At 38.2% G+C, this 12,979-nt stretch overlaps 2 protein-coding genes across 2 annotated transcripts; both read right to left on the minus strand.

Annotated features, from left to right (window-relative positions):
• Positions 1-7,619: 7,619 nt before the first annotated feature.
• LOC128803581 (taste receptor type 2 member 40-like) lies at positions 7,620-8,549 on the minus strand. The gene has a single exon (XM_053970701.1). The coding sequence runs from the start codon at positions 8,547-8,549 to the stop codon at positions 7,620-7,622; it is 930 nt and encodes a 309-aa protein (XP_053826676.1).
• A 2,103-nt stretch (positions 8,550-10,652) lies between these two features.
• Positions 10,653-11,588, minus strand: LOC128803579 (taste receptor type 2 member 40-like). The gene has a single exon (XM_053970699.1). It carries the CDS (start codon positions 11,586-11,588, stop codon positions 10,653-10,655), a length of 936 nt encoding a protein of 311 aa, XP_053826674.1.
• Positions 11,589-12,979: the final 1,391 nt, after the last annotated feature.

Here is a 12,979-nt window from a genome sequence, read left to right on the forward strand (position 1 = left end):
ACACCTGTGCAAGTGAGAAAGATAAGCACACCCAAATGCATGTCTTGTGGTCTGAAGTTAATACAGGCTGCTTCAAAACTTGTTTTGGGGCTGTGTAAGTACATGTGCCTTTGAATTGCCGTTATCTTTAAACACAACATAGATGGAGTTAAGAGATGAAGGTAATACACTGAGTACTAAGGAAAAGATGGGGCTGCCTGAAGGAAAGCAAGCAGTTAGGAAGGAAACCACTTTCTTCCTTACTCAGGCTGTGCTGGAGGGATTTTGAGTTTCAGAGAAATGAGATGTATCTTGTGGTTAAGATAAACCTGAGCTTTGAGATGGATTAATCTCTGTATCTCAAACTGACAATGGTTTAAACAGACATCTGAAATGAAGTTATCTGGAGTGGTATTTACCTTTGTGTTATCTTTATTAATGTATTTGTCAAAACCTTCCAAAAGCTAGTTATATATTTACTGCCTTGTGAGCCCAAATGCTTTTGGAGAAGTGTCAATCAGAAATTTTTCAGTAAAAGTATCACTTGAAGAAAGTGGACTCTAAAGAAATATTAATATTTGACAAAATTTGGTTTCAGGGAGACTGCAAGAGTGAGCCAATATGATTTCTATTGTAAGAAAAGATAAGATGTTATTCAGTTTCGGAATAAACTGTATTTTGATCTTATGACCCATTGAATGAAGAGTTAAACAAATTGAAAGTAAAGTTTTAATTATTTCTTTAAATTGTGGTCTAAGGCATATGTCTTCAGTGCACTTCCACTGAGACATTTTAATTTATAAATACATTTATACAGGCTTTTTTATGACTATTGTCGCTTTCTGTACTATTTTTCCTTAATAATTAAAAAAATCTTTTTATATGATTCTCTGTCACTTTTTTCTCCTCAAGTTTTGTTAATTCCAAGTAATCATGAAATCACTATTTATTCAAACTGTGTATATTAAAATTACCTTGGGGTTGCTGTATAGGATTTCATGTTCAGTGTGCAATCAGCTAACAATGAAACAACTGACCACTGAAAATTTGCATAAATTATGGCAGATTATGCTCTGACCTTTGCTTGAGAGAATTGTGAGGACTAGTTTTTAATTAAATGCCAGCATCTCAGTTCTCAAGATCAAAATGATTCAAGTTTCAATAGGGACCAGGTGACGTGCATGTCTGTGTTTATCCCTTTTTGTAAGATAAGGTTTCTAAACTTTTCCTCTGAATATTTAAATCTTCCATCCCTGAATTTGAAGGCACAAGTTAAAAACAGTGGACCAGGTCTCTCTGGTAGCTGGTCTCCAACCCCACAATTTCTCCAGACCAAACCAGCATAACACCACAGTTCTAGCTTAAGAAAGGGATTTCAGATGTGATCTGAGGGATACAAATCACTCATTAATCAACATTGTACTGCTGATTGCAATGTTCGTCTATTTTCTTCTTTCAGCACTGGTGATTATTTATTACTAATAATTGAAATCTATTTTCCTTTTGTAACTCAATTACAGGTTACTATGAGTGTGTGTGTGGGCATGTGAGACAGAAAGAGAAAGAGGGAACTGTGCAAGTGTATTTGCTTTGTGAATAGCTATTAATTTAAAATGTGTGGTAAAAAATAGCCTCTTAATTAATAAAAGACATAGAAGTAAATATTTTTTGTGCTCTTTCTGCATGGCAGAATCTTTTATCAAGTAAAATGGAATTTGCAGTAAACATTATGTCTCATGTCTTGGTACATAAAGGAGAAAATCTGTCCAAGAGTTGCAAGGTCTGCTATTATGTACAGCTGATTGAATCTTTAAATTTTCATATTTGGAAAACAGAAGAATGACTATATCTTTACAAGGAAATAATTTCAAAACTGAAAATTTAAGCATCAGATGTGATTAGTACTTTTTACTAATGTTTGGAGGGTTTTATAATTTTTTTTATTATCATAAATATATAAGGCATATTTTCAATATGCTATGTTAAAGTTATTTGTTATGTTTCACAAGTACCATCTGCATATAGGCATTAATCAAACTAAAATCAGGATGATAGTATTGCTCTTAAGATATATACCCAGAAAAAGACAAAGTTGTGGATGTCCAGGAAAGCCTTAAAAATGCAATAGGATTTTCCATTTCTCTTAGCTGAGGATAGAATTCTTTGATTTTAAAAGCCCAACCAGTAATTACAGGGATGCAAACTACAGTGAATAGCTGTTTGCATGTTTTGTTAGTTGCTGCATTTAACTCTTTCTATGTTAAATGAATAGAACCTGTGTCTCATCCTCCTTTACATTCCATATTGTACCCAGGAAGAACAGGCAATAAAAAATTAATTAATTCAGTGCAAGCTGTGTCAATTAAACTGCATCAGTTTTGTGACTGCTGTCTGAAGAGATTTCAAAAGAAAAACTGAGCATCATACACACAGAAGAGTCAACCTAAGTATTGTCAATAACTAAGGCTATGGAGGTTTTATGAAACTGATTTGGTAAAGCAAAGTGGTTGGATCCCCTTAGGGATACATAATGTGTCCTTATGCTCTTGCCTCTGATTGGAAGGATTGTGTCAAACACTGAAGACTGTGATGATCTTTCCTGTCCAGGAGTTAAAAATTGTGGTGGTGTCCAACATAAATGATGAAGAAACATGAGATACAGCAACAGATAATTAAGGAAAGCTACAGCAATTAATTAGTTAATTATTTCCCTTTGTACTACTGGTCTTTTGCACTTGTACCCAGTTATACAACAGTCTACATTGTTCCCTTAATTTTTTTTCTGACGCTTTTGTTTCTTTGCTTCTGTACCAAGAGTGTGTGTCACATTCATTTGCCCTTTCAACTCTCTTCCCACTTTTGAGAGTGCAAATTATTCCATGCCTTATTCTTACGCAGTGGGATCTTCTCGTTTGTTCAGACAAGGCTGGGAAAGGACTTGGTAGCTCTTTCCTCTTAGACCATTTAGGCTGCTGTCTGTTACTTCAGCTGTTTACTGGCTGTGCTGGTTTATTCACCAGCCCCTGCCCTTTCAGGCTGCACTGTGATCTGAGAAATGCTCTTTAGGCCTCGGCCTTGATGAGCAGCCCCTGGGCCCAGCTCCTCTTGAGCTTATCAGAAACACTGTCTGCTCCCAGAAACTTGCACTGCCTAATGAGTCCTGGATTTTTTTATGAACCACTTTGGAATCTGTTTTTCTTGCCTGAATGGCATAACATCCTTATTCTCCCACTTCCAAAGAAAGGGTGCCGGCCTGAAGTGTGGCCAGGATGGAACATTGTTATGACTAAGGCCTGCTCACTTGCGGCCTATAAACAGCGGTCCAAAATGAGACCCTTGGAGCTCTCCTGTGCCACAGCAGCTGTGGCCAGCAACTTCCCTCTGAGCCAGCAAACTCTCCTTTGCTGCACTTGGAGATCACCAAATAACAATGGATCCTGGGCTGATACCCACACTCCTCAAGGCCCCTTTGCCCATTGAGGAGATGCAAAGGCATCCAAAGTGAGTATTTTGTTACCTTTGAGGTATCAGAATAATCAGGCAACCCCAGATGCGGGAAGAAATGATGATGTCTGGCTCCACATCAGAAGGTTGAAGGACTAGGTTTATTAAAACTATACTATATTACATTAATATACTACTTAAAGAGAGACTATCCTATTCTACATACGTACTTCTTACTTACCTATCTAACAACTCACAAACTTGTGACTCTCTGCTGAGAGTCTGAGACACAGCTGGATTCGATTGGTCATTGAACCCAAACAACCTTCAGAATCCAATCAAGCAATCACTTCCGATAAACAATCTCCATGCCACATTCCACATGGGGAAAACAAAGGAGCAGAGATAAAGATTGCTTTCTCTTCTTCTCTCTGTGCTTCTCCTGAGAGACAGAATTATGTCTCTCTGTCCAGAGAATCTGAGTGTCACATTGAGGGGAATTTTTCACGAGTACCTTGCACTGACTCTTTATGTCTGTGTGCATAGCTATGACAAAACAGGAGTAATGCTGCTTTCTTAGGTGTTTAAGTACCTTAGGTATCTAAGTAAGTTAGGCCTGTAAGTAACTTTTATTTAAGTTATAAGCTAAGTTAGATGCTGTTGAGTATTAATTATTCGCTAAATTGTTACGTTTAAGGTACAATTTAAGTTATGTTAAATGCTGTACAGTGTTGTTCCATTACTAAGTTGTCAAGTTTAAGGTACAAGTAAAGCTTAAGTACTATTAAGTTTGTGCGCTCTTAAGCTTTTAGGCTGTATTTCTTTTTGTCCTTGCCCTTTCTATCCTTTTATCACACACAGCTAAACGCACACACACATAGATAGTACTCAGTTAATTTCTGTTTTGATTGAGTGAATTTTGTTTGTTGCTTTTTTACCCTTGGTGTGCCTTAACCATCTAGTAATTAGTAGAGTGAACCTTGTCAATAACCTTTGTCATGCTATTGCTTAGTATTAAATCTGATTTTTATTGATACCTTTTCTGGTGATTTTTTAAGCAATCTCAACTTTCATAATGCTGAATAGTGAGGTTTTCTATTCAGGTCTCCCTTTTTCCCCGCAAAATAAGTGATCTGGGAATCCATGAGTGTAAGATGTACTTGTAGATATACCCTTTCAGTGGCTGTGCTAAAAACAGTGATTTGCTGACTCCCTTAAGCAGAAATTTCCTTCATTTTTTAAGCAACTGACATTAATTGCCCCTGGACTTTCACAAACACATATATGCTGTCATAGCTGAACTGAAATTTCTGCCCATCCTGCATTTTAGGTTAATTCAACAAATATTTACATATGCGTGCAACTACTTGAAGATAAGAGAATTTTTGTTTTTCACCTCTGAGCTTAGTGTAGTGTGCCATTCCATTTCATAGGATAGATGAAAATAATTCAAAAGCTAAGTGCAGATATCTTAATTTTAATTTCCCTTTATACAAGAAGAGATTTTACTGCATAAGTAAAAGGTGCAAAAAGAGCTCAGTGAATTGGCCTGAATAAACAACAAAATTTGGCTTGTGTAAGACTCTTGCAACGTGAAGGCATGAGTAACACTTGTATTTCCGCATCTCAACAAACTAAGCTCCTCTGAGATGAAAAAAGAAGGAATATTGGTGAAGAAACTATCAGTTTAATAGATGTGTATTTTGGTGTAAGATGCTATCCAGTTCAATATGCACATGCAGAGCTAATAGGGGACCATCATATAATGTGCCCAGCTGCCAATTGTATATGTGCTACCAATTCTTAAATCATGTTCTGATGGGCATTGAAATCAGAGCCCATCAGATGTTGTCCAGAATTTCCATTATGAAAATTCCAGCTGTGTTTATGGGAACGCAAATCAGAGAAGCATCATGTAGTGATGTCTCATGTAGATATTTGCATTTCTTGCCTTGAGCTAAGGATTCTAAACAAATTACTGTTTTTTCACTTGGAAAAGACTGTGCTTTAGAAAAGAAATGGGGACTACTCTCTTTCTTTGAATTACTCACTGATGACTTTTTTCATCATTAAATTACAGTAATACAGAAAAGTGCTTTTTTAACAGAAAAGAGCTTCGTTTCAAATGCTGGCCTCATTGCTTTGTGTTACATATGAGCAGTTTCCTAGAAAATCTTATGAGCTTTTTCCTGGATGCTCAATGGAAAGAGGTACAGGACAAGATGATTTGCATGATGTCCTTCTGGTAATGTTAGAGCAGGATGAGCTTTGAGTTCCATTTGTTTCCTGATTTGATTCACCATACCAGACTTGAACTGAGTTGTCATTGCAGTTGTGTGAGATTAGTGTGTGTGGAAGTAGTTCATATGTTTTGGAAGGGTCTGAGTCCATGACTTTCAAACGTTCTTCAGGTTGCAAACTGGCAGGTTTAAGGTAGAGGGAACCAAATCACCTTTATATTTCAAACAGTAGAGAAAAAAGAGAGAATGCTGCTCTCAGACAAGATGCATGTCTTCAGAGGATCCTACTCCCAGTAACTGTAATTTTCCTACTAATACAGGGGCTGCTATTTTCTTTCCCAGAACAAATCCCTATCAAACTTATCTTAGAATTTATCCACTAGAATACAGGGATTTAGTAGACAGTGTTTATAAAGCATGTTGAAGATATTTCTATTCATATGGCCATAGTTAGTTAGGAGAGTAGTTACAGACAGAAAGGTCTTCCAGAAGACTGACCCTATGAGGTGCTTTCCAAAATTTCTGTTGGCTTTCCCTCTTAGATGCCCAAATTCATCCAAGATGGCCAAATCAAGTAGTTACCCAAGTTCATTAATGAACTGGTAACTATTTGATTTAATTCTATAGAAAGGAAGCTTTGGAGAGATGATGTACTTAAAGAGGCTGGAAAATACACAGGGGCTGCTTTTGACTCTTGTGTTCATGAGGAATGTGGAATAATGGAACATAAACCAAATTGTGTGAGAGCAGCTGTTCAGGGTGTCCCTGCTGAGCAGCCATGGGCCTCAGAGCTCAGCCAGGAGGAGGACAGCACACAGGGATTGTGGGTTGAGCACAGCCCATGTGTTTTGCTTGTTGATGTGGTCTGGGAGCTCTGAGGTTTGTTCCTGAAGGCCAGTGAGGGGAGAGCAGGGAAGGGCAGAGGATGGACCAACCTTCCCAACACGGGTGTCTCATGGTGCTGGGCTGGGAACCAGCATGGTGACAATGTGTGGTGATGACAATGGCATGTCAGGGTGTCATTGCCATACACTGAATTTCTATCATTCCTGTTAAATGGCATAAATGCAAGACACTTCTGTCACCTGTGGCACAGGTTCTGTCATGAGGGGAAGGGAGACTCCAGCACAAATTATCCTTTGACTTAGTATTTTTAATTTAAAAATAAAACAATTCAGGTGCAGACTCAGATCAGTTACAGGTACATCGCTTCAAACATATTGACAACATCCAAACCAGGCACATTGAATCAGGATGGGCTGAGTCAACATAAGGCTCAAGTCAAGTATGTTTCTGTGACAGTCGCTTTAAAAGTGGATAAACTCTCCCTGCAGCTGGAAAGGGTCATGAAGCTCCAGTTGTGATGTTAACAATAATGCAGTGACACAGATCACTATTTCAGCAAGAGGAGGAATCTCAAAAGGCTATGTCATTCTTTCCTCAACCATGCTGGAATGTTATAGCCACATTTAAAATCAACAAATGATTTTTTAGAGTTCTATCAGTGCAAAAAATGACCACTGAGGTATTCCAAAAATATTGGGAATTCCTTAGAATCCTCATTAGGGGGTTTTAGTAACCAGAAACAACACTCAAGCTTTATATTCACAAATGAAATCTGATCATGCCTCTGCTTAAATATGTCTATTCTATTTGTATTAAGTATTGTAATGTAAAGCATTCCAAGAGATTACATTCTAGTCAGTCTTGGCTGTGTTTTTCTGATGTGTTAGCGAAACTGTGGTGATCTTCTAAGGAAAGTACATTAGATAGTAGCGAATTTATGTAAGTTTTCATAACACGGTTAATGACCAAGTAAAGCAAATTTTCACTTCTTCATGATTCCACATCAAGGCCCTAATCTACTCATTCCACCATCTCTTATTTATGCCTCTGATGATTTCAATTTAATTGATTTGGATCTAAATTAGAAAGTCCAGGTTAAGCCACTGTCTTTTACATCAATGCAGTTCTAACATGGCAGTTAATGTCGTGCCAAATCCTAGCAGGCAGCTCTTGAATTTTTGGATTGCTCCAAATTAAGACCAATGTGTGTGCTGTAGGACAGGCAGCTAATAGAGCTACACAGATAGAGTCCTCAATGCTCAGGGGTAAAAAATCACTGTATAGGAGGAGAAGCAGAGAAATAAAATATGTGATGTAAAGGATAAGGAAGGAAAAGACTGACTTGATGGCTTTCATATGTGCCTCTAAGCTGGGATCCCTGAAGCCACTTGCATTATTTTGCATTTCCCTGGTGTGTACCCACAGAGACCCAATCAGCAGAACACTTGAAACAACAGACAACATTAAAGGCAAAGCTGTACTTGCATTCCAGAGATAAATCAATAAATGCAATCTGTCGTTCCCTGTGGTTCTCCCTGCTGAAGAGTTTGTCATGGACAAAGGAGCAGTGAAGTTGTGCGCACTGTAGACATCCCAGGCAAAGGGAATTGACGCTGCAAAGGAGCAGAGCCATGCTGTGAGCAGCATCCAGGGCACCAGCCTGGCAATTCTTAGCTTCAGCCAGATGAAGAAAGACTGTGTAAAACTGGCAACCTTGATACAATAGAAGACACTAAGCCAGGCTCCAAACCAGAGGCTGGAGTAGTTCAGAAAAATATAGCCTATATTGATAAATCCAAATGTATTTTCTTCAAAATGGGATGAATCACAAAATATAGTTAAGAATAAATCCAGTATAATCCAGCATTGCAATATAATTCTAGATGAACTCAGTGAGATCACAATCATCTCATACGGAGGCCATGTCTTGCTCCCAATGCAGCTCGATGAACTGGCAGCCAAGATAATTCCATTTCCTAGAACTCCTGCCAGGGATTCAATTATAGCAATTGACAGAAAAAGGAGAGCAAAAAATGTCATTGTTGCAACTCAAGAGCTTGCAATTATTATTCAGCTTCCCCTTGGCTCCTGAAAGCCTTAGATCTGCCAGGCATTGGCAATCCCATGGAGCTGTTATGGGCAATGCTCACCTATTTATCTCAGGGGCAGAAGTGTCCTAATGTCATTTAATATTTCTGCTATTTTAGGTCTTGTTTTTGGGGTTGCTAGCTCAGCTGATTTGTCTAAGCTTGCAAATTGGGTCAAGATTCAATTACATAGTTTTCATTTTGTGAAAGGATTTGCATTGGAAGGGTTATGGAGCAGGTGAACTGTGGTGTTTACAAACGTGGATTTCCACTCCAGTGTCTGATGTCCTGCTTTACATGACTAGATTAGGTTTTTTATATGTGATGCCTTAATGTCTCCATTTGTTGCACTGTTATCTCTTCAGTGTTTCTGAGACATACTTGCCATGGCCTCTTCTAATAGTGGGGTAGCTCTTCTCTTTGTCAGATATTTACAAATTTCTGCTGCAAAGAGGATTATCACATTTTTCTTTTGTGTGTGGAGTTATTTAAGCATTATAATTTTCCAGTAGAACACAGGGGTTTAGTAGAGTGTGTATAAAATGCATATTTAAGTAATTATACAAAAAATATGAGAATAGTTAGTTAGCTGTTCAGTGACAGACAGAAATGTCTTCCAGAAGACTGAACCTATGAGGTGCTTTCCAATATTTCTGTCTGCTTTCTCTCTTAGATTTCCAAATATATGGTAATAAATTGGTAACTATTGGTTTTAATTTTATGGAAAGGAAGCTCTGGGGGGAATATATACTTATGGAGGCTGGAAAATAGCACAGGAGCGGCTTTTGACTCTTGTGTTCATGAGGAATGTGGAATAATGGAACATAAACCAAATTGTGTGAGAGCAGCTGTTCAGGGTGTCCCTGCTGAGCAGCCGTGGGCCTCAGAGCTCAGCCAGGAGGAGGACAGCACACAGGGATTGTGGGTTGAGCACAGCCCATGTGTTTTGCTTGTTGATGTGGTTTGGGAGCTCTGAGGTTTGTTCCTGAAGGCCAGTGAGGGGAGAGCAGGGAAGGGCAGAGGATGGACCAACCCTCCCAACACGGGTGTCTCATGGTGCTGGGCTGGGAACCAGCATGGTGACAATGTGTGGTGAAGACAATGGCATGTCAGGGTGTCATTGCCATGTGCTGAACTTTCAGCATGTCTCTTAAATGGCATAACAATGTTCATGGAAGCCAGTGCGGTCACCTGTGGCACAGTTTCTGTCATGAGGGAAAGGAATACTCCATCTCAAGTTGTCCTTTGACTTGGTAGTTTTTAATTTGTAAAATAAAACAGGCACAGGCTCAGGTCAATTACAGGTACATCGCTTCAAACAGATTGACAACATCCAAACCAGACACATTGAATCAAGATGGTCTTAGTCACCATAAGGCTTAAATTATATGTATTTCTGTGACAGTTGCTTTAAAAGTGTGTAAATTCTCACTACAGCTGGAATGGGTCACGAAGCTCCAGTTGTGATGTAACAATAATGCAGTGACACAGATCACTATTTCAGCAAGAGGAGGTATCTCAAAAGGCCACGTCATTCTTTCCTCAACCATGCTGGAATGTAATAGGCATCTTTAGATCACCAAATATTTTACTAGAGTTCAACCAGTGTCAAAAATGATCCATGTGATATTCTGAAAATATTTGGACTCCCTCAGAATCCTCCTTAGGAGGTTTTAGTAACCAGAAACAGCATTCAAGCCTTATATTAACAAATAAAATGTGGCCATGCCTTTGCTTAAACAGGTCTATTCTATTTGTATCATGAATTGTTATGTAAAGCATTCCAAGAGATTGCATTCTAGTCAGTCTTGGCTGTGTTTTTCTGCTGTGTTAGGGAAACTGTGGTGATTTCCAAGGAATTTACAGCAGATAGTAGACAACATACAGAACTTTTCTTAACAAGACTCACATCCAAGTAAAGCAAATTCCCACCTCCCTATTGTCTACATATCAAGGCCCTAATCTACTAATTCCAGCATCTCTTATTTATGCCTCTGATGATTTCAATTTAATTGATTTGGATCTAAACTAGAAAGTCCAGGCTAAGCCACTGTCTTTACATGGATGCAGTTCTGATATGACAGTTAGTGTGTTGCCAAATCCTAGCAGGAAGCTCTTGAAATTTTGGATTGCTCCAAATTAAGACCAATGTGTGTGCTGTAGGACAGGCAGCCATTAAAACTACAAAGATTGAGTCTCCATTGCTTAAAGGTAAAAAAGTGTTGAATACAATTATAAGCACACAAATAAAAAATATAATGTAAAGGGTAAGGAAGGAAAAGACTGACTTGATGGCTTTCATATGGGCCTCTAAGCTGGGATCCCTGAAACCACTTGCATTATTTTGCATGCGTCTAGTGTGTATCCACAGGGACCGAATTAGCAGGATATTTGAAACAACAGACAGTATTAAAGGCACACCTATAGCGGCATTACAGAGAAGAATTAATAAACCCAAACTGTCCTTCCGTGTGGTTCTTCTTGCTGAGGAGTTTGTCATGTGTAGAGGAACAGTGATGTTCTTGTGCACACTGGAGACATCCCAGGCAAAGGGAATTGCAGCTGTGAAGGAGCAGAGCCATGCTGTGAGCAGCATCCAGGGCATCAGTCTGGCAATTCTTAGCTTCAGCCAGATGAAGAAAGACTGTGTAAAACTGGCAACCTTGATACAATAGAAGACACTAAGCCAGGCTCCAAACCAGAGGCTGGAGTAGCTCAGAAACGTAAAAATTATCTTGGTGACTGTTAGCAGGTTTTCTTTATAAAAGAAGGGTTCATAAAATATATTCATTAAGAAATCCAGTGTATTCCATGACTGCAAAATTAATTTAGATGAACTCAGTGAGATCACAATCATATCATATGGGGGCCATGTCTTGCTCCCAATGCAGCTCGATGAACTGGCAGCCAAGATAATTCCATTTCCTAGAATTCCTGCCAGGGATTCAATTATAGCAATTGATAGACAAAGGACAGCAAAAGATGTCATCATTGCAACTCAAGAGCTTGCAATTATTATTCAGCTTCTCCTCAGCTCCTGAAAGCCTTAGATCTGCCAGGCATTGGCAATCCCATGGAGCTGTTATGGGCAATGCTCACCTATTTATCTCAGGGGCAGAAGTGTCCTAATGTCATTTAATATTTCTGCTATTTTAGGTCTTGTTTTTGGGGTTGCTAGCTCAGCTGATTTGTCTAAGCTTGCAAATTGGGTCAAGATTCAATTACATAGTTTTCATTTTGTGAAAGGATTTGCATTGGAAGGGTTATGGAGCAGGTGAACTGTAGTGTTTACAAACGTGGATTTCCACTCCAGTGTCTGATGTCCTGCTTTACATGACTAGATTTGTTTTTCTATCTGATGCCTTAATGTCTCCATTTGTTGCACTGTTATCTCTTCAGTGTTTCTGAGACATACTTGCCATGGCCTCTTCTAATAGTGGTGTAGGTCTTCTCTTTATCTGATATTTTCAAGCTACTGCTGCAAAGAGTGTTATCATGTTTTTCTTTTGTGTATGGAAATTTTAAGCATTATAATTATCCTTGCATGCTTGCTCTGTGTGTCCCAATGGAGAACAATAAATTTCTGTGGGAAAATCAGAACAGAGAAAAAGAAAATAATTTTACTGAGTGCGTCACTGGTCCATTATTCACCAGCCTCCAGAATAGATGTTGAATTTGCCTAACAAATTTAAGATCTGGAAATATACAATATTACATGCCGGAGCAATGGCACAAGTGTTAATTGAGGCACAATTTTGTTTCCATATGGAATATGCACACTTTTGAAATTCTGTTATATGTGCTAAAAGAAGTGAATTCAAACACTTTCTGCATCCAGGAAGATACAGGTCTTTAAATAAGTGGAGAGGCTTGGATTCATTGAAAAGCTTCAGAACTCACATTTTATCTGTAGCCCAGAATACAGAAGGAAACACACAACGGCTTTTCACATGTGCAGTGACACAAGTAGCTGTCAGTAGTACAGTAAGAAGCTGTCAGTAGTGATCAAATGAGAAATTTTGAGATGTTTTCAAGGTTGTTTCTTTGAGTATTTTGAAATTTCCTATTGCTTAATGTAATCTATGATTGCCTAGGAGAGTGTTCAAGCCTTTTTGATCATGCACTCATAGGAGTAAAACTTTGTGAGTATTCACCTCAAATTTATGTACATTTGTTTATATATTTTATACATGTACTACTATATGTATTATATACATCTAAGGTACAGATACTTATTATTTGAAAATATACACCAAGAAAAAGATTGAAATAATTAAAGTCCAAATAAAAAATATTTTAAAAATTATTTTACTTTAGTATTGGTACATAGTCTTTATCTGTTCTCATTAAAAATATTATTAACAATTATTTTTAGTGAGTGAA

The sequence above is a fragment of the Vidua macroura genome, chromosome 2, assembly GCF_024509145.1.
Source record: "Vidua macroura isolate BioBank_ID:100142 chromosome 2, ASM2450914v1, whole genome shotgun sequence".
Lineage (NCBI taxonomy): Eukaryota > Metazoa > Chordata > Aves > Passeriformes > Viduidae > Vidua > Vidua macroura.